Source organism: Oncorhynchus mykiss, chromosome 6, assembly GCF_057628025.1.
Source record: "Oncorhynchus mykiss isolate SJ-2025 chromosome 6, ASM5762802v1, whole genome shotgun sequence".
Taxonomy (NCBI): Eukaryota; Metazoa; Chordata; class Actinopteri; order Salmoniformes; family Salmonidae; genus Oncorhynchus; species Oncorhynchus mykiss.
The window spans coordinates 50,900,517-50,928,234 of NC_143027.1; the positions used below are offsets into that span (position 1 = coordinate 50,900,517).

The 27,718-nt window shown below is 44.2% G+C and overlaps 1 protein-coding gene across 11 annotated transcripts; it reads right to left on the reverse strand.

Moving 5' to 3' along the window:
- Positions 1-11,461: 11,461 nt before the first annotated feature.
- On the reverse strand, positions 11,462-18,832 carry shld3 (shieldin complex subunit 3). 11 transcript variants are annotated; one of them, XR_016496742.1, is made up of 3 exons: positions 18,725-18,832; positions 13,690-13,878; positions 11,462-13,047 (listed from the first exon to the last, which is right to left on the reverse strand). XR_016496742.1 is itself a non-coding variant. In XM_036980402.2 (2 exons), exon 2 carries the CDS (start codon positions 13,021-13,023, stop codon positions 12,265-12,267), a length of 759 nt encoding a protein of 252 aa, XP_036836297.1. In that variant the 5' UTR covers positions 13,024-13,047; positions 18,725-18,821; the 3' UTR covers positions 11,462-12,264. The 11 variants fall into 11 exon arrangements, 5 of the variants coding, with proteins under 5 accessions (XP_036836297.1, XP_021462439.1, XP_090094293.1 ...); XR_016496741.1 differs by having other exon boundaries at positions 13,604-13,878; XR_016496743.1 differs by having other exon boundaries at positions 13,631-13,878; positions 18,725-18,821.
- Positions 18,833-27,718: the final 8,886 nt, after the last annotated feature.

The following is a 27,718-nucleotide window of genomic DNA, read 5'->3' on the forward strand; positions in this document are numbered from 1 at the left end:
ACACAGTCAGGTCTCTGACCTCCTCCCTATAGGCTGTGTCATTGTTGTCGCTGTTGTGTCATCAGCAAAAGTGATGGTGTTGGAGTCGTGCCTGGCCGTGCAGTCATGAGTGAACAGGGAGTACAGGAGTGGACTGAGCACGCACCCCTGAAGGGCCCCTGTGTTGAGGATCAGCTTGGCGGATGTGTTGTTAAATACCCTTACCACCTGGGGGCGGCCCGTCAGGAAGTCCAGGATCCAAATGCAGAGGGAGGTGTTTAGTCCCAGGGTCCTTAGCTTATTGATGAGCTTTGAGGGCACTATGGTGTTGAACTCTGAGCTGTAGTCAATGCATAGCATTCTCACATAGGTGTTCCTTTTGTCCAGGTGGGAAAGGGCAGTGTGGAGTGCAATAGAGATTGCATCATCTGTGGATCTGTTGGGGCGGTATGCAAATTGGAGTGGGTCTAGGGTTTCTGGGATAATGGTGTTGATGTGAGCCATGACCAGCCTTTCAAAGCACTTCATGGCTACAGACGTGAGTGCTACGGATCGGTAGTCATTTAGGCAGGTTACCTTAGTGTTCTTGGGCACAGGGACTATGGTGGTCTGCTTGAAACATGACAGTATTACAGACTCAGACAGGGAGGTTGAAAATGTAGAAGACACTTGCCAACAAATAAGTCTATAGGGTACTAGAGGAACTAACCGCTGGCTGTTGTGCCCTTGGGCGGAATTTAATAATTAGAATTCCCTTCTCCCAACTGTCGTGCTCCGAAGCACCTCACACTCACATGGCTCTCTCAGATATCTCAATTCTTATTAGCTAACGGACATCATGTGATGGGGTCCTTTTCAAAGGTATGACACATCATGACGCAACTGTGCGAGTCCCTCGTATCAAATTCCGAGGTGCATATTGAAGACATTCACATTTACTTTGTCAGCCAACAAGATGAGTAGGCCTAACGAACAGCAAAATCACTAGCCATGTCAAGCTACTATCCCCAATAGTATGAAAGTTGACCTGTTCTATTGGTTAACTTGTCCTTCTGTGCAATAAATAAATATTCCAAACATGCTCTGGGACAGTTGTGGGATGCGATAGATCCCAAATTAATACACCCACTCCCATAAAAAAAGATTTAAAAGCAATGAGGCTGATGCAACAGATCAGAACATTTAGCTTAAAAGGTTAAACTATTAGGCTATTTCTTCACAATATAAGCAAGAATGTGTGAAAATGCAATCAATTAGAAGGAAAACACTGTTCTCAAAAATGACCGCAAATGACACTATGCATGTAATGCTTTATTATCATTGAGCATTTTTATGGTGAAAATGTTCTTCCCCAAACTTGAAACTGTATGCCAGTAAGGCTCTAAACCGGTTATAAAGTAGATTAATGTGCTTATTTGTAAGTAGTTATTTGGCCACTTTAGTTGTGATACAAACTGAATCAAAACATATACAGTGCCTTGCAAAAGTATTCATTCCCCTTCGCGGTTTTCCTATTTTGTTGCATTACAACCTGTAATTTACATTGATTTTTATTTGGATTTCATGTAATGGACATACATTTTAATATTCCAAGTTGGTGAAGTGAAATAAAATAAAACACTTTTTTTTTTAAACTCTAAAAAGTAAAAATGGAAAAGTGGTGCGTGCATACAGTGGGGCAAAAAAATATTTAGTCAGCCACCAATTGTGCAAGTTCTCCCACTTAAAAAGATGAGGCCTGTAATTTTCATCATAGGTACACTTCAACTATGACAGACAAAATGAGAAAAAAAATCCAGAAAATCACATTGCAGGATTTTTAATGAATTTATTTGCAAATTATGGTGGAAAATAAGTATTTGGTCACTTACAAACAAGCAAGATTTCTGGCTCTCACAGACCTGTAACTTCTTCTTTAAGAGGCTCCTCTGTCCTCCACTTGTTACCTGTATTAATGGCACCTGTTTGAACTTGTTATCAGTATAAAAGACACCTGTCCACAACCTCAAACAGTCACACTCCAAACTCCACTATGGCCAAGACCAAAGAGCTGTCAAAGGACACCAGAAACAAAAGTGTATACCTGCGCCAGGCTGGGAAGACTGAATCTGCAATAGGTAAGCAGCTTGGTTTGAAGAAATCAACTGTGGGAGTAATTATTAGGAAATGGAAGACATACAAGACCACTGATAATCTCCCTCGATCTGGGGATCCACGCAAGATCTCACCCCGTGGGGTCAAAATGATCACAAGAACGGTGAACAAAAATCCCAGAACAGAATTCTCCGGTTGGACCTAGTGAATGACCTGCAGAGAGCTGGGACCAAAGTAACAAAGCCTACCATCAGTAACACACTATGCCGCCAGGGACTTAAATCCTGCAGTGCCAGACGTGTCCCCCTGCTTAAGCCAGTACATGTCCAGGCCCGTCTGAAGTTTGCTAGAGAGCATTTGGATGATCCAGAAGAAGATTGGGAGAATGTCATATGGTCAGATGAAACCAAAATATAACTTTTTGGTAAAAACTCAACTCGTCGTGTTTGGAGGACAAATAATGCTGAGTTGCATCCAAAGAACACCATACCTACTGTGAAGCATGGGGGTGGAAACATCATGCTTTGGGGCTGTTTTTCTGCAAAGGGACCAGGACGACTGATCCGTGTAAAGGAAAGAATGAATGGGGCCATGTATCGTGAGATTTTGAGTGAAAACCTCCTTCCATCAGCAAGGGCATTGAAGATGAAACGTGGCTGGGTCTTTCAGCATGACAATGATCCCAAACACACCGCCCGGGCAACAAAGGAGTGGCTTCGTAAGAAGCATTTCAATGTCCTGGAGTGGCCTAGCCAGTCTCCAGATCTCAACCCCATAGAAAATCTTTGGAGGGATTTGAAAGTGCGTGTTGCCCAGCAACAGCCCCAAAACATCACTGCTCTAGAGGATCTGCATGGAGGAATGGGCCAAAAATACCAGCAACAGTGTGTGAAAACCTTGCGAAGACTTACAGAAAACTTTTGACCTCTGTCATTGCCAACAAAGGGTATATAAAAGTATTGAGATAAACTTTTGTTATTGACCAAATACTTATTTTCCACCATAATTTGCAAATAAATCCATTAAAAATCCAATTTGATTTTCTGGATTTTTTTCCTCTCATTTTGTCTGTCAGTTGAAGTGTACCTATGATGAAAATTACAGGCCCCTCTCATCTTTTTAAGTGGGAGAACTTGCACAATTGGTGGTTGACCAAATACTCCCCCCCCCCCCCCCCCACTGTATGCATTATTAGTATTGGATAGAAAACACTCTGAAGTTTCTAAAACTGTTTGAATGATGTCTGTGAGTATAACAGAACTCATATGGCAGGCGAAAACCTGAGAAAAATCCAACCAGGAAGTGGGAAATCTGAGGTTTGTAGTTTTTCAAAGCTTGGCCTACCGAATACACAGTGTCTATGGAGTCAAGTTGCACTTCCTACGGCTTCCACTAGATGTCAACCGTCTTTAGAAACTTTTTTCACGCTTCTGCTATAAAGGAGGGGCTCATGAGACCTGTTTGAGTCAGTGGTCTGGCAGAGTGTCTCAGGCTCATGATGCGCGCTCCCAACAGAGTTGCCTCTCGTTCCAGTGCTTTTCTTCAGACATAGAATTCTCCGGTTGGAACATTATTGATGTTTTATGTTAAAAACATCCTAAAGATAGATTCCATACATCGTTTGACTTGTTTCTACGACCTGGAACGGAACTTTTCGAGTTTTTGTCTGGACGAAGTGCTCGCGCCTCATGAAGATGGATTACTGGGCTGAACACGCTAACAACAAGTGGCTATTTGAACATAAATTATGGACTTTATGGAACAAATCAGTCATTTATTGTCAAACTTGGATTCCTGGGAGTGCCTTCTGATGAAGATCATCAAAGGTAAGTGAATATTTATAGTGATATTTCTAACTTCTGTTGACTCCAAAATGGCGGATATTTCTCTGCCTGGATTGGGCTCTGAGCGCAGTTCTCAGATTATGCTTCTTCCGTAATGTTTTTATGAAATCTGACACAGCGGTTGCATTAAGGAGAAGTCTATCTTTAATTCTGTCAATAACACTTGTATCTTTTATCAATGTTTATTATGAGTATTTCTGCAAAATCACAGGATGTTTTGGAATCAAAACATTACTGCACGTAACGCGCCAATGTAAACTGAGATTTTTGGATGTAAATATGGACATTATCGAACAAAACATACATGTATTGTGTAACATAATGTCCTATGAGTGTCATCTGATGAAGATCATCAAAGGTTAGTGATTCATTTTATCTATATTTCTGCTTTTTGTGACTCCATCTTTGGCTGGAAAAATGGCTGTGTGTTTTTTTGACTTGGCGGTGATCTATTTTTATTTTATTTTATTTCACCTTTATTTAACCAGGTAGGCTAGTTGAGAACAAGTTCTCATTTACAACTGCGACCTGGCCAAGATAAGGCATAGCAGTGTGAACAGACAACACAGAGTTACACATGGAGTAAACAATTAACAAGTCAATAACACAGTAGAAAAAAAGGGGAGTCTATATATACATTGTGTGCAAAAGGCATGAGAAGGTAGGCAAATAATTACAATTATGCAGATTAACACTGGAGTGATAAATGATCAGATGGTTATGTACAGGTAGAGATATTGGTGTGCAAAAGAGCAGAAAAATAAATAAATAAAAACAGTATGGGGATGAGGTAGGTGAAAATGGGTGGGCTATTTACCAATAGACTATGTACAGCTGCAGCGATCGGTTAGCTGCTCAGATAGCAGATGTTTGAAGTTGGTGAGGGAGATAAAAGTCTCCAACTTCAGCGATTTTTGCAATTCGTTCCAGTCACAGGCAGCAGAGAACTGGAACGAAAGGCGGCCAAATGAGGTGTTGGCTTTAGGGATGATCAGTGAGATACACCTGCTGGAGCGCGTGCTACAGATGGGTGTTGCCATCGTAACCAGTGAACTGAGATAAGGCGGAGCTTTACCTAGCATGGACTTGTAGATGACCTGGAGCCAGTGGGTCTGGCGACGAATATGTAGCGAGGGCCAGCCGACTAGAGCATACAAGTCGCAGTGGTGGGTGGTATAAGGTGCTTTAGTGACAAAACGGATGGCACTGTGATAAACTGCATCCAGTTTGCTGAGTAGAGTGTTGGAAGCAATTTTGTAGATGACATCGCCGAAGTCGAGGATCGGTAGGATAGTCAGTTTTACTAGGGTAAGTTTGGCGGCGTGAGTGAAGGAGGCTTTGTTGCGGAATAGAAAGCCGACTCTTGATTTGATTTTCGATTGGAGATGTTTGATATGGGTCTGGAAGGAGAGTTTAGAGTCTAGCCAGATCTAACAATCATATGTTGTGCTTTTGCTGTAAAGCATTTTTGAAATTGGACACGATGGGTAGATTAACAAGAAGTTTCTTTCATTTGCTGTATTGGACTTCTTAATGTGTGAAAGTTACATATTTCCAAAATATATTTTTGCATTTCGCACGCAGTCTTTTCAGCGGAATGTTGTTGAGGGGTTCCGCTAGCGGAACGTCTGCCCTAGAAAGGTTAAATGAAGTCCACCTGTGTGCAATCTAAGTGTCACATGATTTGTCACATGATTTCAGTGTATATATATATATATATATATATATATATATATATATATATATATATATATATATATATATATATATATATATATACACACACACACACACTTGTTCTGAAAAGGCCCCAGAGTCTGCAACACCACCAAGCAAGGGGCACCACCAAGCAAGCGGCACCATGACCACAAAGGAGCTCTCCAAACAGGTCAGGGACAAAGTTGTGGAAAAGTACAGATCAGGGTTTGGTTCTAAAAAAATATCAGAAACTTTGAACATCTCACGGCGCACCATTAAATCCATTATTAAAAAATGGAAAGAAAATGGCACCATAACAAAACTCACAGACCAGGAAGGAGGGCATTAATCTAAGACGCAACAAAGAGACCAAAGATAACCCTGAAGGAGCTGCAAAGCTCCACAGCGGAGATTGGAGTATCTGTCCATAGGACCACTTAAAGCCGTACACGCCACAGAGCTGGGCTTTACGGAAGAGTGGCCAGAAAAAAAGCCATTGCTTAAAGAAAATAAATAAGGAAACACGTTTGGTGTTTGCCAAAAGGCGTGAGAGACTCCCCAAACATATTGAAGAAGGTACTCTGGTCAGATGAGACTAAAATTGAGCTTTTTGGCCAACAAGAAAAAACGATATGGCGCAAACCCAAAACCTGGTCAGAATTTAATGAATGATGGATGGCGCTAAATAGTGGGATATTCTTGAAAGAAACCTGTTTCAGTCTTCCAGACATTTGAGACTGGGACAGAGGTTCACCTTCTAGCAGGACAATGACCCTAAGCATATTGCTAAAGCAACACTTGAGTGTTTTAAGGGGAAACATTTAAATGCCTTTGAATGGCCTAGTCAAAGCCCAGATCTCAATCCAATTGAGAATCTGTGTTATGACTTAAAGATTGCTGTACACCAGCAGAAACAATCCTACTTGAAGGAGCTGGAGCAGTTTTGCCTTGAAGAATGGGCAAAAATCCCAGTGGCTAGATGTGCCAAGCTTATAGAGACGTACCCCAAGAGACTTGCAGCTGTAATTACTACAAAAGGTGGATATACAAAGTATTGAGGGGTTTGTCATGTTTGTTTCACAAGAAAAACAATTTTGCATCATCAAAGTGGTAGACATGTTGTGTAAATCAATAGATACAAACCCCCTAAAAACTATTTTAATTCCAGGTTGTAAGGCAACAAAATAGGAAGAATGCCAAGGCGGGTGAATAAGGCACTGTAGGTGCATTTAAGAATCAGCTGTCAGAGCAGCTTACCTGTACACAGACAATCTGTAAATAGAACACTCTACCTCATCCCCATATTATTACTTACACTCTTGCTCTTTTGCACCCCAGTATCTCTACTTGCACTTCTATCACTCCAGTATTAATGCTGAATTGTAATTATTTTGACTCTATGGCCTATTTATTGCCTACCTCCCTACTCTTCTACAAGCTGCCAGTCCTCAATGCCTCATTGCCTGCATCCGTAATGGGTCAGCGGTCAAACGACCTCCACTCATCACTGTCAAACGCTCCCTGAAACACTTTAGCGAGCAGGCCTTTATAATCGACCTGGCCGGGGTATCCTAGAAGGATATTGATCTCATCCCGTCAGTAGAGGATGCCTGGTTATTTAAAAAAATGCCTTCCTAACCATCTTAAATAAGCATGCCCCATTCAAGAAATGTAGAACCAGGAACAGATATAGCCCTTGGTTCTCCCCAGACCTGACTGCCCTTAACCAACACAAAAACATCCTATGGCGTTCTGCATTAGCATTGAACAGCCCCCGTGATATGCAGCTTTTCAGGGAAGCTAGAAACCAATATACACAGGCAATTAGAAAAGCCAAGGCTAGCTTTTTCAAGCAGAAATTTGCTTCCTGCAACACTAACTCAAAAAAGTTCTGGGGCACTGTAAGAAGAATAAGAACACCTCCTCCCAGCTGCCCACTGCACTGAAGATAGGAAACACTGTCACCACTGATAAATCCACCATAATTGAGAATTTCAATAAGCATTTTTCTACGGCTGGCCATGCTTTCCACCTGGCTACCCCTACCCCGGTCAACTGCACTGTACCCCCCACAGCAACTCGCCCAAGCCTTCCCCATTTATCCTTCTCCCAAATCCAGTCAGCTGATGTTCTGAAAGAGATGCAAGATCTGGACCCCTACAAAATCAGCCGGGCTAGACAATCTGGACCCTTTCTTTCTAAAATTATCTGCCGAAATTGTTGCCACACCTATTACTAGCCTGTTCAACCTCTCTTTCGTGTCATCTGAGATTCCCAAAGATTGGAAAGCAGCTGCGGTCATCCCCCTCTTCAAAGGGGGGGGACACTCTTGACCCAAACTGCTACAGACCAATATCTATCCTACCCTGCCTTTCTAAGGTCTTCGAAAGCTAAGTCATTAAACAGATTACCGACCATTTCGAATCTCACCATACCCTCTCTGCTATGCAATCTGGTTTCAGAGCTGGTCATGGGTGCACCTCAGCCGCACTCAAGGTCCTAAACGATATCTTAACCGCCATCGATAAGAAACATTACTGTGCAGCCTTATTCATTGATCTGGCCAAGGCTTTCGACTCTGTCAATCACCACATCCTCATCGGCAGACTCACAGCCTGGGTTTCTCAAATTATTGCCTCGCCTGGTTCACCAACTACTTCTCTGATAGAGTTCAGTATGTCAAATCGGAGGATCTGTTGTCCAGACCTCTGGCGGTCTCTATGGGGGTGCTACAGGGTTAAATTGTTGGACCGACTCTCTTCTCTGTATACATCAATGATGTCGCTCTTTCTGCTGGTGAGTCTCTGATCCACCTCTACGCAGACAACACCATTCTGTATACTTCTGACCCTTCTTTGGAAACTGTGTTAACAACCCTCCAGGCAAGCTTCAATGCCATACAACTCTCCTTCCGTGGCCTCAAATTGCTCTTAAATACAGGTAAAACTAAATGCATGCTCTTCAACCGATCGCTGCCTGCACCTGCCCGCCTGTCCAACATCATTACTCTAGACGGCTCTGACTTAGAATATGTGGACAACTACAAATACCTAGGTGTCTGGTTAGACTGTAAACTCTCCTTCCAGACCCACATCAAACATCTCCAATCCAAAGTTAAATCTAGAATTGGCTTCCTATTTCGTACATACCCTTGTAAAACATACCCTTGTAAAACTGACCATCTTACCAATCCTCGACTTTGGCGATGTCATTTACAAAATAGCCTCCAATACCCTACTCAACAAATTGGATGCAGTCTATCACAGTGCCATCCGTTTTGTCACCAAAGCCCCATATACTACCCACCATTGCGACCTGTACGCTCTCGTTGGCTGGCCCTCGCTTCATACTCGTCGCCAAATCCACTGGCTCCATGTCATCTACAAGACCCTGCTAGGTAAAGTCCCCCCTTATCTCAGCTCGTTGGTCACCATAGCATCACCCACCTGTAGCACGCGCTCCAGCAGGTATATCTCTCTGGTCACCCCCAAAACCAATTCTTCCTTTGGCCGCCTCTCCTTCCAGTTCTCTGCTGCCAATGACTGGAAAGAACTACAAAAATCTCTGAAACTGGAAACACTTAACTCCCTCACTAACTTTAAGCACCAGCTGTCAGAGCAGCTCACAGATTACTGCACCTGTACATAGCCCATCTATAATTTAGCCCAAACAACTACCTCTATCCCTACTGTATTTATTTTGCTCCTTTGCACCCCATTATTTAACCGTAGTCTGGCTTTTTTATGGCGGTTTTGGAGCAGTGGCTTCTTCCTTGCGGAGCGGCATTTTAGGTTATGTCGTTATAGGACTCATTTTACTGTGGATATAGATACTTTTGTACCCGTTTCCTCAAACATCTTCACAAGGTCCGTTGCTGTTGTTCTGGGATTGAGTTGCACTCTTTGCACCAAAGTACGTTTATCTCTAGGAGACAGAACGCATCTCTTTCCTGAGCAGTATGACGGTTGTGTGGTCCCCTGGTGTTTATACTTGCGTACTATTGCTTGTATAGATGAACGTGGTACCTTCAGGCGTTTGGAAATTGCTCCGAAGGCTGAACCAGACTTGTGGAGGTCTTGGCTGATTTTTTATTTTTCAAGCAAAGAGGCACCGAGTTTGAAAGTAGGCCTTGAAATACATCCACAGGTACACCTCAAACTATGTCAATTAGCCTATCAGAAGCTTCTAAAGCCATGACATAATTTTCTGGAATTTACTAAGCTGTTCAAATGCTCAGTCAACTTAGTGTATGTAAACTTCTGACCCACTGGAATTGTGATACAGTGAATTATAAGTGAAAAAATCTCTAAACAATTGTTGGAAAAATTACTTGTGTCATGCACAAAGTAGATGTCCTAACCGACTTGCCAAAACTATAGTTTGTTAACAAGACATTTATGGAGTGGTTGAATAACAAGTTAATGACTCCAACCTAAGTGTGTGTAAACTTCCGACTTCAACTGCACACACACACACACACAAAAGTATCGTGTTGATGAAGAAACACTTTCTCGCAAAAACCTACAGTGGCTAGGTTCCCATTCAATTTGCAGCAGATTTTGATGCATATATTTCTAAAATCTAAATAATACAATATGAGCATATTCCTACCAGATGTTTCCATCTGATTGACTTTGAGGATAAAAGGCTGTGGGTGATGATACTGCACATAAAAATAAACTATTGCCGTTAAATTCTCATGTACAGAATTAAAAATACAAGTTGAATGGGTTTCCATCAAATTTTCAACTCTACTGATGGTTTTGTCGCAAAAACGTTTGGTTATATAGCAAATGTGCCCACTCTGGTCTTGGCACATGCGATCTAGCCAACAGTTCGCAGATACAGTGTGGCTAGGCTACCTTCATTGAGATTATTATGGAAAAGAGTTATATTATTTGCATTTGTCAAAACAGCAGCCAAGCATCGATCATCTTGTCATCAGAGTAAGACCCTCGATATTAATTGGAAAGGAGCATCAAGCTCGTCACCTTGTACGTGAAGGTTATCATAACTTATTTCTGCCAATGACTGGAACGAACTACAAAAATCTCTGAAACTGGAAACACTTATCTCCCTCACTAGCTTTAAGCACCAACTGTCAGAGCAGCTCACAGATTACTGCACCTGTACATAGCTCACCTATAATTTAGCCCTATCAACTACCTCTTTCCCAACTGTATTTAATGTATTTATTTTGCTCCTTTGCACCCCATTATTTTTATTTCTACTTTGCACATTCTTCCATTGCAAAACTACCATTCCAGTGTTTTACTTGCTATATTGTATTTACCTTGCCACCAAGGCCTTTTTTGCCTTTACCTCCCTTCTCACCTCATTTGCTCACATTGTATATAGACTTGTTTATACTTTATTATTGACTGTATGTTTGTTTTACTCCATGTGTAACTCTGTGTTGTTGTATCTGTCGAACTGCTTTGCTTTATCTTGGCCAGGTCGCAATTGTAAATGAGAACTTGTTCTCAACTTGCCTACCTGGTTAAATAAAGGTAAAATAAATAAATAAAAAAATGATTTCACCTGTAGCCTAATAAACTGCATGCTTTCCCGAGTCTTAGTGGGAGGACCACACAACATATCGCATGGCCTCAAGTTTACTTCAATATGATGGTTATTATATTAATATTTGCGCATCGAGGTGTTTCCACCACCATGTCTTTCATAATACATTTGACTGACACAAAAAAATCCCACCATGTTGATCAATATATTGGCACCAAGACAAAATTGATTTCATATTTCCATTTTCGTAGTTGAAGTGTTTCCATTGCTCATTTAGGCAAATTGCCCATTAATAAATTGTTGACAGACTGTATGCCCTCCCATTTATCTGTTTTAAAATCAAATTAAATTTTATTTGTCACATACACATGGTTAGCAGATGTTAATGCGAGTGTAGCGAAATGCTTGTGCTTCTAGTTCCGACAATGCAGTAATAACCAACAAGTAATCTAGCTAACAATCTAGCTAACAATTCCAAAACTACTACCTTATAGACACAAGTGTCTTAGGTAGCCCGCAAAAGCCAGCATGGATAGAATGCAGTAACTAACTAATATTTGCCATATTGTAATACTTATCATGTGCCACGGTCTGTGCCATGTGGAAACTTGCACTCCTATAGAACTGAAATAATTGGTTGGTGAAACTTGCCAGCCAACCAGAAAATCAAGGTGAAGCAATTCAGGCATTCTTGAAAGTTAGGACAAGCAGAGTCCTGCAAAAAAACATTTTTATAGTTGAATTATGTTTATTTTGCAAGATGTAGGCATTTAGAATTCAATTGAGGAGTGGAGCTTTATAGTTATGTGGTGTTCTCTGCATCAAGTTCTCTGCATACCTTCCAAATGATTTGGCAATCCTAATTTATTCGAAAAAGTTTCCAGCATCATTTTCCGCAATATCAAAAGTTTGACAGAAGAATAATCCACCCCTGTCAAATGGAGAAAAATGTTGTTGATCTTTAAAAAATGTCTCCTATCTGCTGTTTCAATTACACACGTCTCAGAATTTTTTTTGCGACATTGCTTTAAAATCGAATACACCTGAGTCAATGGAAACCTACCTACTACAGTTAACAAAATAGATGGCAGTGACACACGGATCAAATTCTGACAATCACTAATTTCTATAAAGTGAAAATGTCTCCAAGTCTATGAACAAATAAAGTGATCTGTCCAGTGACTTGAAATTCTTCCTTTAAATAATTTCCAACATATTCACAGTATAATACATCGCAGAACACACAGATTTGTGTCAGATCCCTCTGAATGTTGGCATTGCAAGTTGGAAGCATGGAGTTCCTGATGGCCCGGTTCAGTCCTCTCCATGTATGTTCTATGTCTCCAGTGACAAAGTTCAGTTTGTCAATAACCCATTTTGCTCTCTGGCGCATGTGAAGTCCGTGCCTCCAAACAACCTTGTGGAATTGTTTGGAGAATGTTTGAGTGTTGTGAATGTATAAACCTCTCTGTGAAAAAACACTCCATGATCTTTTCACTTCCCTCTCACTATGGAGAGTATCTTTATGCTGTGCTGATGTTCCAATCTCAGAGCATGCCTGTACATGCAAGGTGGAACTCCCCAAACTGGTTAGAGCCAAGTTCTGAATGCTTTCAGCACAGGGATGGGATGTTAGTAATGGCTCAGCAGACTGCAGATGTGTTTGGATATTTTCCAAATCTTCCAGAGAAATTATCGGCGGTGACTTTAAGGGTCTAATTGGCAGCAATTTGTCACTTTCAGGTGGGAACCATGGTGTAAATATAGGCAAAACACGACAGGGGAAGTCCTCCAAGGCCTTTTCTGTTTTGTCCACTAAGATTTTCAAGCTGCCATCAATGCTTTTGTAATGCAACAAGACATCCATAAGGTTTTGCCATCTCATTCCTCACAAGTCCATATCACAGTCCTACAGAAGATTATAAGAGAAGACATGGTTAAAATCAGTATTGAATGACTGTACATCAAAAGTGCTCTTTGTAAAAATTGGGTGTAACAATCTGTTGGTTTTTTGAAGAACACTGTTTAGAAAAACCTGAAATAGCTCTGTGCTACTTTCATAGCCCAGACTGGGATCTGTCATCAGCATCTGTTATTATATTGTTGTAATGTAACACAGATATGCTGATAGGGCTGGACGATATGGCCAAACTATAATTTTACCATATTTTTCAAAAGTTTCACGGAATGATGGTATTTAGTGTTTTTACATAATAAAAAAGGTTTAAATATGCTTTGAGACCTTAATGACCCTAGGGTGGAAGACATACAGTGCATTCAGCAAGTATTCATACCAGATTACTTTTTCCGCATTTTCTTACTTTACAGCCTTATTCTACAATGGATGAAATCATTTCCCCCCTCAATCTACACACAATACCCCATAATGACAAAGCAAAAACTTGGTACATTTTTATTATTAAGAATTTAAAACTAAAATATCCCATTTACTTAAGTATTCATACCCTTTACTCAGTATTTTGTTGAAGCACCTTTGGCAGAGATTACAGCCTCAAGTCTTCTTGGGTATGCTGCTACAAGCTTGGCACACCTGTATTTGGGGAGTTTCCCATTCTTTTCTGCAGATCCTCTCAAGCTCTAAGGTTGGATGGGGAACTTCGCTGGACATCTATTTTCAGGTCTCTCCAGAGATATCATAACCGCCATTGATTAAAGACAGTACTGTGCAGCCGTCTTCATTGACCTGGCCAAGGCTTTCGGCTCTGTCAATCACCGTATCCTTAATTGCAAAAAAAAGATAAATATATATTTTTTTTTAATTGCTGAAGCTGGAGACTTACATTTCCCTCAATAACGTTAAACATCAGCTATCTGAGCAGCTAACCGATCGCTGCAGCTGTACATAGTCCACTTGTAAATAGCCCACCCAATCTACCTACCTCATCCCCATATTGTTTTTATTTACTTTGCTGCTCTTTTGCACACCAGTATCACTACTTATACACCATCTGCTCATCATCATCTGCTTATCTATCACTCCAGAGTTAATCTTCTAAATTGTAATTACTTTGCTACTATGGCCTATTTAATGCCTTACCTCCTCATACCATTTGCACACACTGTATATAGACTTTATTTTTTTCCCTATTGTGTTATTGACTGTACACGTGTTTATTCCACGTGTAACTGTGTTGTTGTCGTCTAATTCGGCTCGTAAGTAAGCATTTCACGGTTAAGTCTACACCTGTTGTATTCGGCGCATGTGACCTACACAATTTTATTTGATCTCTGAACTTTCATACCAGAAATCTTTATCACAGGTGCCGGAGTGGATGGCCACTGTTTTATGGGCTACTAACCAACTATGCTATTTTGTTACCCGCACTGAGGCAGGCAACACTAAAGCATGCATGAGAGCACCAGCTGTTCCGGACAACTGTGTGATCACACTCTCAGTAGTCGATGTGAGCAAGACCTTTAAACAGGTCAACATTCACAAAGCTGCGGGGCCAGACGGATTACCAGGACGTGTACTCAAAGCATGCGCAGACCAACTGGCAAGTGTCTTCACTGATATTTTCAACCTCTCCCTGACCAAGTCTGTAATACCTACATGTTTCAAACAGACCACCATAGTCCCTGTGCCCAAGAAAGTGATGGTAACCTGCCTAAACAATTACCGCCTCGTAGCACTCACGTTAGTAGCCATGAAGTGCTTTGAAAGGCTGGTCATGGCTCACAACACCATCATGGCGGAAATCCTAGACCCACTCCAATTTGCATTCTGCTCCCCACAGATGACGCAATCTCAATCACACTCTACACTGCCCTTTCCTACCTGGACAAAAGGAACACCTATGTGAGAATTCTGTCCATTGACTACAGCTCAGCTTTCAACACCATAGTGCCCACAAAGCCCATCACTAAGCTAAGGACCCTGACACTAAACACCTCCCTCTGCAACTGGATCCTGGACTTCCTGTCAGGCAACAACATCTGCCACGCTGATCCTCAACACTGGAGCCCCTCAAGGTTGCATGCTTAGTCCCCTCCTGTACTCCTTGTTCACCCACGACTGAGTGGCCAAACATGACTCCAACACCATAATTTAGTTTGCTGACGACACAACAGTGGTAGGCCTGATCACCGACAATGTGCCATCCAGGACCTCTACCAGGCGGTGTCAGAGTAAGGCTGTAAAAATTGTCAGACTCCAGTCACCCAAGTCATAGACTCTTCTCTCTGCTACCGCACAACAAGTGGCACCAGAGGGCCAAGTCTAATTCCAAAAGGCTCCTTAACAGCCTCTACCCCCCCCACATTGACTCGGTACCCCCTGTACCCCCTGTATATAGCCTTGTTATTGTTAGGTAATTTTCTCATGTTACTTTTTGATTAGATTTTTTATTTTTTTATTGTTTATTTAGTAAATATTTTCTTAACTCTATTTCTTGAACTGCATTCTTGGTTAAGGGCTTGTAAGTATGCATTTCACCTGTTGTATTCGGTGTATGTGACAAATAAAATTAGCTAAATAAAAATTGAGATTTGGGACATTGCACACTGTACACTTGAAATACATTGATGAAAAAATGACAGATGGTAGGCTAGTGTACAAATAGCCAAATAAAACAAAATTGAATTAGCTAACCGGAATTTGATTTAAATATCGTTAAACTACACTGCTCAAAAAAATAAAGGGAACACTTAACACAATGTAACTCCAAGTCAATCCCACTTCTGTGAAATCAAACTGTACACTTAGGAAGCAACACTGATTGACAATAAATTTCACATGCTGTTGTGCAAATGGAAGGTGGAAATTAAAGGCAATTAGCAAGACACCCCCAATAAAGGAGTGGTTCTGCAGGTGGTAACCACAGAACACTTCTCAGTTCCTATGCTTCCTGGCTGATGTTTTGGTCACTTTTGAATGCTGGCGGTGCTTTCACTCTAGTGGTAGCATGAGACGGAGTCTACAACCCACACAAGTGGCTCAGGTAGTGCAGCTCATCCAGGATGGCACATCAATGCGAGCTGTGGCAAGAAGGTTTGCTGTGCCTGTCAGCGTAGTGTCCAGAGCATGGTGGCGCTACCAGGAGACAGACCAGTACATCAGGAGACGTGGAGGAGGCTGTAGGAGGGCAACAACCCAGCAGCAGGACCGCTACCTCCGCCTTTGTGCAAGGAGGAGGAGGAGGAGGAGCACTGCCCTGCCCAGCAGAGCCCTGCAAAATGACCTCCAGCAGGCCACAAATGTGCATGTGTCTGCTCAAACGGTCAGAAACAGACTCCATGAGGGTGGTATGAGGGCCCAACGTCCACAGGTGGGGGTTGTGCTTATACAGCCCAACACCTTGCAGGACGTTTGGCATTTGCCAGAGAACACCAAGATTGGCAAATTCGCCACTGGCACCCTGTGCTCTTCACAGATGAAAGCAGGTTCACACTGAGCATGTGACAGACGTGACAGTCTGGAGACACCGTGGAGAACGTTCTGCTGCCTGCAACATCCTCCAGCATGACCGGTTTGGTGGTGGGTCAGTCATGGTGTGGGGTGGCATTTCTTTGGGGGGCCTCACAGCCCTCCATGTGCTCGCCAGAGGTAGACTGACTGCCATTAGGTACCGAGATGAGATCCTCAGACCCCTTGTGAGACCATATGCTGGTGCGGTTGGCCCTGGGTTCCTCCTAATGCATGACAATGCTAGACCTCATGTGGCTGGAGTGTGTCAGCAGTTCCTGCAAGAGGAAGGCATTGATGCTATGGACTGGCCCGCCCGTTCCCCAGACCTGAATCCAATTGAGCACATCTGGGACATCATGTCTCGCTCCATCCACCAACACCACGTTGCACCACAGACTGTCCAGGAGTTGGCGGATGCTTTAGTCCAGGTCTGGGAGGAGATCCCTCAGGAGACCACCCGCCACCTCATCAAGAGCATGCCCAGGCGTTGTAGGGAGGTCATACAGGCACATGGAGGCCACACACACTACTGAGCCTAATTTTGACTTGTTTAAAGGAAATTACATCAAAGTTGGATCAGCCTGTAGTGTGGTTTTCCACTTTAATTTTGAGTGTGACTCCAAATCCAGACCTCCATGGGTTGATAAATTTGATTTCCATTGATAATTTGTGTGATTTTGTTGTCAGCACATTCAACAATGTAAAGAAAAAAGTATTTAATAAGAATATTTCATTCATTCAGATCTAGAATGTTATTTTAGTGTTCCCTTAATTTTTTTGAGCAGTGTATATTAGGTCTATGTAGCCTATATTGCATTCATTGTTAGTCAGCTCGGTTTTTGTTTGAAGCGACTTCATATCATTCTCTTGTTATGCAACGAAATGGGAAACTTTGTATTTGTAGTCACTGTCACACATATAATAGAGCTCGTATTCATAATTATATCACATTCGTTCTGAAGTTATGGGGGGGGCGGTGACACAAAGACAACATTGATTTTGTGTTTAAGTGTTTAAATCTTAGTATAAAGTGACGCGAAAGGGCAAACAACTATCTGACCCTCTTAAATGTTCTGCGAATGGTCTGATGCAGTCGTTAAATAACGAGCGTTTTCAAGAACAACTTTAGAAACAGTACAATGGTTTCGGGAAACAGCTCGGAGATGTAACAATGCTCCTACTAAGGGTCTAACGATGAACGTAGCCTTAAGATGCTTTTGGGAAACCGGACCCTGGCCCAAGACAAGTGCGCTTGCCCTATAACATCAGGGGTTGCAGGTTCAAGCCCTACTACTCATCCCTTATTTTATAGTTAAAAAACGATGTGTACCGGTACTCAATGTTGTTAGCAAGCAAGCAAACTATTAACGTTAGCCATCTAGCAGTGAAACCCATGTTATTTAACTGTCACTCGCGGGGCAATGCCTTCAATTGCAAGTTAACTTAATATAATTTAAGAAAATAAGTTAGCTAACAAGCATTATTTTCTCTCTTTGTTTTGGTTAAATATCGTTAGCTAGCTAAGTTAGCGATTTAACGTTAAAGCTACAACTAGCTAGCCAAACTGAGTGCGACAACGTTAGTTTAAATGCTAGATTACTATGCATTTCGCTACTTTATGGTGTACATACATTTGGGTTATCAATATTCGATACTAACCGGTAGTTTTGGCTCAATATCCACAATGAGTCAGTAACCAAAGAGTTAAAAAAATAATAATAATAAGTCCGCAAGCGTGTACATCGTTCACGCCACGGTCTCGCGGAGTATTGTTCATACAAGCACAGAAAATCAGGCGGTCGTCACTAGTTACAACAACCACAAAGTCAGAAGACCCACCTACTCGACCAATCAGATGAGGGATTGTGATGACGCGTATGCCGATTGGCTAGCCGGGGCAGACGAGAAACGTGCATTTATATTATTTTGTGATCCATCAATGATTTGATTGTTTTTTATTATAGCTAATAAATAATCTTTCTAAATGAAGTGGTAATCGGATGTTTTATTCAAACTCAGCTTGCAAGCGTATCATTACGTTTGCCCATATCCATAGTTACTTGTCTTAACCCAAAATAGGTTTACGCCAATATCTGCATTGTTTTTTTTTTAATGGAATGTAGACAAACAAACTGAGTTTTGGTTCAAATATACTTACTGGAGTAACTCAAACTGCATATGTTATGTTTCCATGAGACGCCATTTTAACTGACTTCATTATACAAACCGTTCTTATGATACCTCATTGCTCTCAAATGATGGCGTCTCAAGGAGACATAACATGCGCAGTTTGAGCTTACTCCAAGAGGTAGATTTTGAACTTCGGCTCAGTGCTGCCACCTCTCATTGAATAGCTCAAATTGAAGGCTGACCGGGGTACTGCATGCTGCCAGTAGCAACTACATTATCCTCTACTTTGTGCAATTTTAAAATAATCGGTTGAAGGACATACATCTGATGTATTAGAAACAATTATTGGTACCATGATAGCGTAAATATTTTTTTATTTACACAAAGATTGACCACAAAGATTTACATTTTTCCATTCACTGAATTGGTGGACACAGTTTTCTGTAAACAATGCCTGCAACTATGACCTGCAGTACTGAAGTCACCCTTGAATTTACGTAGCTTCAATGAGAAGGGACAGCAGTTGTTCTTCCCTGGGCTAACCCCATGACCATCTGATTGACTTGTGCTTGTATCAACAAGGCTTGCAATAACATGATGTGAACTCAATCCACATGTCTACAGCCTTTAACTTTCCGGAAACCGACTGATCTAGCAACTCCTGTTGGATATTTAACAAAAATTACCGGTTTGTATCGAATATTGGTTGTACCAGGAAAGTCAGCATATGTTATAATTGGAGTCTTCACATACGAATGAATTGTGTCACGTGATCAATGACTTTGTCCATTCACATACAGTTGAAGTTGGAAGTTCACATACACTTAGGTTGGAGTCATTAAAACTCGTTTTTCAACCACTCCACAAATTTCTTGTTAACAAACTATAGTTTTCGCAAGTCGGTTAGGACATCTACTTTGTGCATGACACAAGTCATTTTTGCAACAGCTGTTTACAGGCAGATTATTTCACTTATATTTCACTGTATCACAATTCCAGTGGGTCAGAAGTTTACATACACTAAGTTGACTGTGCCTTTAAACAGCTTGGAAAATTCCAGAAAATTATGTCATTGCTTTAAAAGCTTCTGATAGGCAAATTGACATCATTTGAGTCAATTGGAGGTGTACCTGTGGATGTATTTCAAGGCCTACCTTCAAACCCAGTGCCTCTTTGCTTGACATCATGGGAAAATCAAAAGAAATCAGCCAAGACCTCAGAAAAAAATTGTAGACCTCCACAAGTCTGGTTCAACCTTGGGAGCAATTTCCAAACGCCTGAAGGTACCACGATCACCTGTACAAACAAAAAGTACGCAAGTATAAACACCATGGGACCACGCATCTGTCATACCGCTCAGGAAGGAGAAGCGTTCTGTCTCCTAAAGATGAACGTACTTTGCTGCGAAAAGTGCAAATCAATCCCAGAACAACAGCAAAGGACCATGTGAAGATGCTGGAGGAAACAGGTACAAAAGTATCTATATCTATATAAATAGCCTGGAAGCTTATAAGAAATCTACCTCGTTCACCCCTTTTCCCACCTGTTCCCTTTTTCCCTCTGATTAGGTCTCTATATCTCTCTCTGTTTCTGCTTCTGTCTTTGTCGGATTCTCGTTTGTGTTACTCATGCCTGAACCAGACTATCGTCGTGTTTGCTGCAACCTTGTCCTGTCCTGTCGGAATCTGCCTGTTCATCTAACCTTGTCCTGTCCTGTCGGAATCTGCCTGTCCATCTGAGCCTACGCGTGTTTCGTCATTAAAGAAACTCTGTTTTGTTAATTCGCTTTTGGGTCCTCATTCACGCACCTGACAGAAGAATCCGACCAAGAATGGACCCAGCGACTTCGGATCCTCTCCACTCAGCCGTCGAGATCCAGGGAGCGATGCTAGGCAGACACGAGCAGGAATTGTCTGCTGCTCGACATGCCGTTGAGACCCTGGCCACCCAAGTCTCCAACCTCACAGAACAGGTTCACCATCTCCGCCTCGATCCACCGGCCACTTCCAGGGCTTTCGAATCTCCGGAGCCCAGAATCAATAACCCGCCGTGTTACTCTGGGGAGCCCACTGAATGCCGCTCGTTCCTCACCCAGTGTGATATTGTGTTTTCTCTCCAGCCCAACACTTACTCCAGGAGCACTGCTCGTATCGCCTACGTCATATCCCTCCTTACTGGACGGGCTCGTGAGTGGGGCACGGCAATCTGGGAGGCAAGGGCTGAGTGTACTAACCAGTATCAGGACTTTAAGGAGGAGATGATACGGGTTTTTGATCGATCTGTTTTTGGGGAGGAGGCTTCCAGGGTCCTGTCTTCCCTATGTCAAGGTAATCGATCCATAACAGACTACTCTATTGAGTTTCGCACTCTTGCTGCCTCCAGTGGCTGGAACGAGCCGGCTTTGCTCGCTCGTTTTCTGGAGGGTCTCCGCGCAGAGGTAAAGGATGAGATTCTCTCCCGGGAGGTTCCTTCCAGCGTGGATTCCTTGATTGAACTCGCTATTCGCATTGAGCGACGGGTTGATCTTCGTCACCGAGCTCGTGGAAAGGAGCTCGCGTTCTCCGTTGCCCCCCTCTCCGCATCACTACCATCTTCCTCTGCCGGCTCGGGTGCTGAGCCTATGCAGCTGGGAGGTATCCGCATCTCGACTAAAGAGAGGGAACGGAGAATCACCAACCGCCTCTGTCTCTATTGCGGTTCCGCTGGTCATTTTGTCACTTCATGTCCAGTAAAAGCCAGAGCTCATCAGTAAGCGGAGGGCTACTGGTGAGCGCTACTACTCCTGTCTCTCCTTCAAGATCCTGCACTACCTTGTCGGTCCATCTACGCTGGACCGGTTCGTCAGCTTCCTGCAGTGCCTTGATAGACTCTGGGGCGGAGGGCTGTTTTATGGACGAGACCTGGGCTCGGGAACATGACATTCCTCTCAGACAGTTAAGGGAGCCCACGGCCTTGTTCGCCTTGGATGGTAGTCCTCTCCCCAGGATTCAGCGTGAGACGCTACCTTTAACCCTCACTGTCTCCGGTAATCATAGCGAAACCATTTCTTTTTTAATTTTTCGTTCACCTTTTACACCTGTTGTTTTGGGCCATCCCTGGCTAGTTTGTCATAATCCTTCTATTAATTGGTCTAGTAATTCTATCCTCTCCTGGAACGTCTCTTGTCATGTGAAATGTTTAATGTCTGCTATCCCTCCTGTTTCCTCTGTCTCTTCTTCACAGGAGGAGCCTGGTGATTTGACAGGGGTGCCGGAGGAATATCACGATCTGCGCACGGTGTTCAGTCGGTCCAGGGCCACCTCTCTTCCTCCACACCGGTCGTATGATTGTAGTATTCATCTCCTTCCGGGAACCACTCCCCCCCGGGGTAGACTATACTCTCTGTCGGCTCCCGAAGATTATTTGTCTGTAGCTCTTGCCGCCGGTACCATAGTCCCCTCCTCCTCTCCCGCCGGAGCGGGGTTTTTTTTTGTTAAGAAGAAGGACGGGTCCCTGCGCCCCTGCATAGATTATCGAGGGCTGAATGACATAACAGTGAAGAATCGTTATCCGCTTCCTCTTATGTCTTCAGCCTTCGAGATCCTGCAGGGAGCCAGGTTTTTCACTAAGTTGGACCTTCGTAACGCTTACCATCTCGTGCGCATCAGGGAGGGGGACGAGTGGAAGACGGCGTTTAACACTCCGTTAGGGCACTTTGAATACCGGGTTCTTCCTTTCGGCCTCGCTAACGCTCCAGCTGTCTTTCAGGCATTAGTCATGATGTCCTGAGAGACATGCTGAACATCTTTGTTTTCGTTTACCTTGACGATATCCTGATTTTTTCACCGTCACTCCAGATTCATGTTCAGCACGTTCGACGTGTCCTCCAGCGCCTTTTAGAGAATTGTCTTTTTGTGAAGGCTGAGAAGTGCACTTTTCATGCCTCCTCCGTCACATTTCTCGGTTCTGTTATTTCCGCTGAAGGCATTAAGATGGATCCCGCTAAGGTCCAAGCTGTCATTGATTGGCCCGTCCCTAAGTCACGCGTCGAGCTGCAGCGCTTTCTCGGCTTCGCGAACTTCTATCGTCGTTTCATCCGTAATTTCGGTCAGGTGGCAGCTCCTCTCACAGCCCTTACTTCTGTCAAGACGTGCTTTAAGTGGTCCGTTTCCGCCCAGGGAGCTTTTGATCTCCTCAAGAATCGTTTTACATCCGCACCTATCCTTGTTACACCTGACGTCTCTAGACAGTTCGTTGTCGAGGTTGACGCGTCAGAGGTGGGCGTGGGAGCCATTCTTTCTCAGCGCTCCCTCTCTGACGACAAGGTCCACCCTTGCGCGTATTTTTCTCATCGCCTGTCGCCGTCGGAACGTAACTATGATGTGGGAAACCGCGAACTGCTCGCCATCCGCTTAGCCCTAGGCGAATGGCGACAGTGGTTGGAGGGGGCGACCGTTCCTTTTGTCGTTTGGACTGACCATAGGAACCTTGAGTACATCCGTTCTGCCAAACGACTTAATGCGCGTCAGGCGCGCTGGGCGCTGTTTTTTGCTCGTTTCGAGTTCGTGATTTCTTATCGTCCGGGCTCTAAGAACACCAAGCCTGATGCTTTATCTCGTCTCTTCAGTTCTTCAGTAGCCTCCACTGACCCCGAGGGGATTCTCCCTGAGGGGCGTGTTGTCGGGTTGACTGTCTGGGGAATTGAGAGGCAGGTAAAGCAAGCACTCACTCACACTCCGTCGCCGCGCGCTTGTCCTAGGAACCTTCTTTTCGTTCCCGTTCCTACTCGTCTGGCCGTTCTTCAGTGGGCTCACTCTGCCAAGTTAGCCGGCCACCCTGGCGTTCGGGGTACGCTTGCTTCCATTCGCCAGCGTTTTTGGTGGCCCACCCGGGAGCATGACACGCGTCGTTTTGTGGCTGCTTGTTCGGTCTGCGCGCAGACTAAGTCCGGTAACTCCCCTCCTGCCGGCCGTCTCAGGCCGCTTCCCATTCCCTCTCGACCGTGGTCTCACATCGCCTTAGATTTTGTCACCGGACTGCCTTCGTCAGCGGGGAAGACTGTTATTCTTACGGTTGTCGACAGGTTCTCTAAGGCGGCTCATTTTATTCCCCTTGCTAAGCTTCCTTCTGCTAAAGAGACGGCACAAATCATCATCGAGAATGTTTTCAGAATTCATGGCCTTCCGTCAGACGTCGTTTCGGACAGAGGTCCGCAATTCACGTCTCAATTTTGGAGGGAGTTTTGCCGTTTGATTGGGGCTTCCGTCAGTCTCTCTTCCGGCTTTCACCCCCAGTCTAACGGTCAAGCAGAACGGGCCAATCAGACTATTGGTCGCATCTTACGCAGTCTTTCTTTTCGCAACCCTGCGTCTTGGTCAGAACAGCTCCCCTGGGCAGAATACGCCCACAACTCGCTTCCTTCGTCTGCGACCGGGCTATCTCCTTTTCAGAGTAGCCTCGGGTACCAGCCTCCGCTGTTCTCATCTCAGTTCGCCGAGTCCAGCGTCCCCTCCGCTCAGGCTTTTGTCCAACGTTGCGAGCGCACCTGGAAGAGGGTCAGGTCTGCACTTTGCCGTTATAGGGCGCAGACTGTGAGAGCTGCTAATAAGCGTAGAACTAAGAGTCCTAGATATTGTCGCGGTCAGAGAGTTTGGCTCTCCACTCAGAACCTTCCCCTTAAGACAGCTTCTCGCAAGTTGACCCCGCGGTTCATTGGTCCGTTCCGTATTTCTCGGATCATTAATCCTGTCGCAGTGCGACTTCTTCTTCCGCGATATCTTCGTCGCGTCCACCCGGTCTTCCATGTCTCCTGTGTTAAGCCCGTTCTTCGCGCCCCCGCTCGTCTTCCCCCCCCCCCCCCCCCCCCCATCCTTGTCGAGGGCGCACCTATCTACAGGGTCCGTAAGATTTTGGACATGCGTCCTCGGGGCCGTGGTCACCAGTACCTAGTGGATTGGGAGGGGTACGGTCCTGAGGAAAGGAGTTGGGTTCCCTCTCGGGACGTGCTGGACCGTTCGCTGATCGATGATTTCCTCCGTTGCCGCCAGGTTTCCTCCTCGAGTGCGCCAGGAGGCGCTCGGTGAGTGGGGGGGTACTGTCATGTATTGTCATGTTGTGTCCTGTTCCTGTTCTTTCTCTTCACCCTGTCTCCCTCTGCTGGTCGTATTAGGTTACCTTTTCTTCCCCTCTTTCCCCCAGCTGTTCCTTGTCTTCTCTAACTACCTCGTTCACCCCTTTTCCCACCTGTTCCCTTTTTCCCTCTGATTAGGTCTCTATATCTCTCTCTGTTTCTGCTTCTGTCTTTGTCGGATTCTCGTTTGTGTTACTCATGCCTGAACCAGACTATCGTCGTGTTTGCTGCAACCTTGTCCTGTCCTGTCGGAATCTGCCTGTTCATCTAACCTTGTCCTGTCCTGTCGGAATCTGCCTGTCCATCTGAGCCTACGTGTGTTTCGTCATTAAAGAAACTCTGTCTTGTTAATTCGCTTTTGGGTCCTCATTCACGCACCTGACAGCTTCGAGGCAAATAACACTGAAACATGCATGAGAGCACCAGCTGTTCCGGAAGACTGTGTGATCACGTTCTCCGCAGTCGCTGTGAGTAAGACCTTTTAAACAGGTCAACAATCACAGACAGATTACCAGTACGTGTACTGGGAGCATGCGCTGACAAACTTGCAAGTGTCTTCACTGACATTTTCAACCTCTCCCTGTCCGAGTCTATAATACCAACATGTTTTAAGCAGACCACCATAGTCCCTGTGCCCAAGAACACTAAGGTAACCTACCTAAATGACTACAGACCCGTAGCACTCACGTCTGTAGCCATGAAGTGCTTTGAAAGGCTGGTCATGGCTCACATCAACACTATTATACCAGAAACCCTAGACCCACTCCAATTTGCATACCGCCCTAACAGATCCACAGATGATGCAATCTCTATTGCACTCCACACTGCCCTTTCCCAACTGGACAAAAGGAACACCTATGTGAGAATGCTATTCATTGACTACAGCTCAGAGTTCAACACCATAGTGCCCTCAAAGCTCATCAATAAGCTAAGGACCCTGGGACTAAACACCTCCCTCTGCAACTGGAACCTGGACTTCCTGACGGGCCGCCCCCAGGTGGTAAGGGTAGGTAACAACCCATCCGCCACGCTGATCCTTAAAACAGGGGCCCCTCAGGGGTGCGTGCTCAGTCCCCTCCTGTACTCCCTGTTCACTCATGACTGCACGGCCAGGCACGACTCCAACACCATCATTAAGTTAGCCGATGACACAACAGTGGTAGGCCTGACCACCAACAACGATGAGACGGCCTATAGGGAGGAGGTCAGAGACCTGGCCATGTGGTGCCAGGACAACAACGTGACTCCCTCAACATGACCAAGACCAAAGGAGATGATTGTGGACTACAGGAAAAAGAGGACCGAGCATGCCCCCATTCTCATCGATGGGGCTGTAGTGGAGCAGGTTGAGAGCTTCAAGTTCCTTGTTGTCCACATCACCAACAAACTAACATGGTCCAAGCACACCAAGACAGTCGTGAAAAGGGCACAACAAAACCTATTCCCCCTCAGGAGACTGAAAAGATTTGGCATGGGTCCTCAGATCCTCAAAAGGTTCTATGGCTGCACCATCGAGAGCATCCTGACTGTTTGCATCACTGCCTGGTATGGCAACTGCTCGGCATCCGACCGCAAAGCACTACAGAGGGTAGTGCGTACGGCCCAGTACATTACTGTGGCCAAGCTTCCTGCCATCCAGGACCTCTATATACCAGGCGGTGTCAGAGGAAGGACCTAAAAATTGTCCGACTCCAGCCACCCTAGTCATAGACTGTTCTCTCTGCTACCGCACGGCAAGCGGAACCAGAGCGTCAAGTCTAGTTCCAAGAGGCTTCTAAACAGCTTCTACCCCCAGGCCATAGGACTCCTGAACATCTAATCACATGGCTACCCAGACTATTTGCATTGCCCCCCCCTCTTTTACTCCGCAGCTAATCTGTTGTTTTCTATTCATAGTCACTTTAATAACTCTACCTACATGTATATATTACCTCAACTTACCTGGGGCCCCTGCACATTCACTCTCTACCGGTACCACCCTGTATATAGTCTCGTTATTGTTATTTTACTGCTGCTCTTTAATTACTTGTTACTTTTATTTCTTATTCTTATTTTTTTTAAACTGCATTGTTGGTTAGGGGCTCGTAAGTAAGCATTTCACCTGTTGTATTCGGTGCATGTGACTAATATTTGATTTTAGAACTTTAGGCTCACCCCACGAGAAGCAGTGCGTGATGAACGCCACCCTCAGCAAGGAGATCTGCTGGAAGTGATGTCTCTCCCATCCTGCATTTACCAGAAAAGGAAGCTATACACAACAAAGGGAACAACAAATTATTTAAACATCACGGATATACATTCCCACTGTGCCCATGATAAAATACAATGTGAATTGTGTTGTACTACTGAATGAAACTGAGACCACTTAGTTGGCTGCTTTGAGCAAAACTTGTATGTAACATAACCTATTCTGTGAGCCTAGTGTGTGTGTATGAACTGTGGAATATTTTTGGATCACTGGCTTCCCTGAAAACAGATACAGAGGCGCGACGAATGGTAATGCAGTGCTCCCCCCCACACAAAAAATGATTGGAATAAAATCAAGGTAAGAACAAAAACTGATTTGTGCCAAAACACAAGATATTTACAGATGTTCAGTGTTGCAGTGCCAATTTTGGGAGTATGTGGTCCTTGAAAACTATTTTAGTCTGCCAGAGGATGTCACACTGGATGGGGATGGTGATTGAGGCTTTGGTGGTCCACACAATGAAGAAGCAAGTGTGCCTTCCAGTGATGTGGATCTGCCCTTGGACATGGTGCCAGTAAGGATGGTCTTCAGAGGCTATAAGCCTCCCTCCTCCTGGATATAAAAATCCTTCGACTTCACTGCCTCTTCAATGGTAAGGTCCCTTGCACCATACGGACACTTGACCTCCACCCTCGCTGTGGTGCCCACCAGACCATACGGTGAGG

Excerpts from the sequence above, each read along its gene's own strand:
- shld3 (XM_036980402.2), bottom strand. The coding sequence starts at position 13,023 with ATGAGATGGCAAAACCTTATGGATGTCTTGTTGCATTACAAAAGCATT.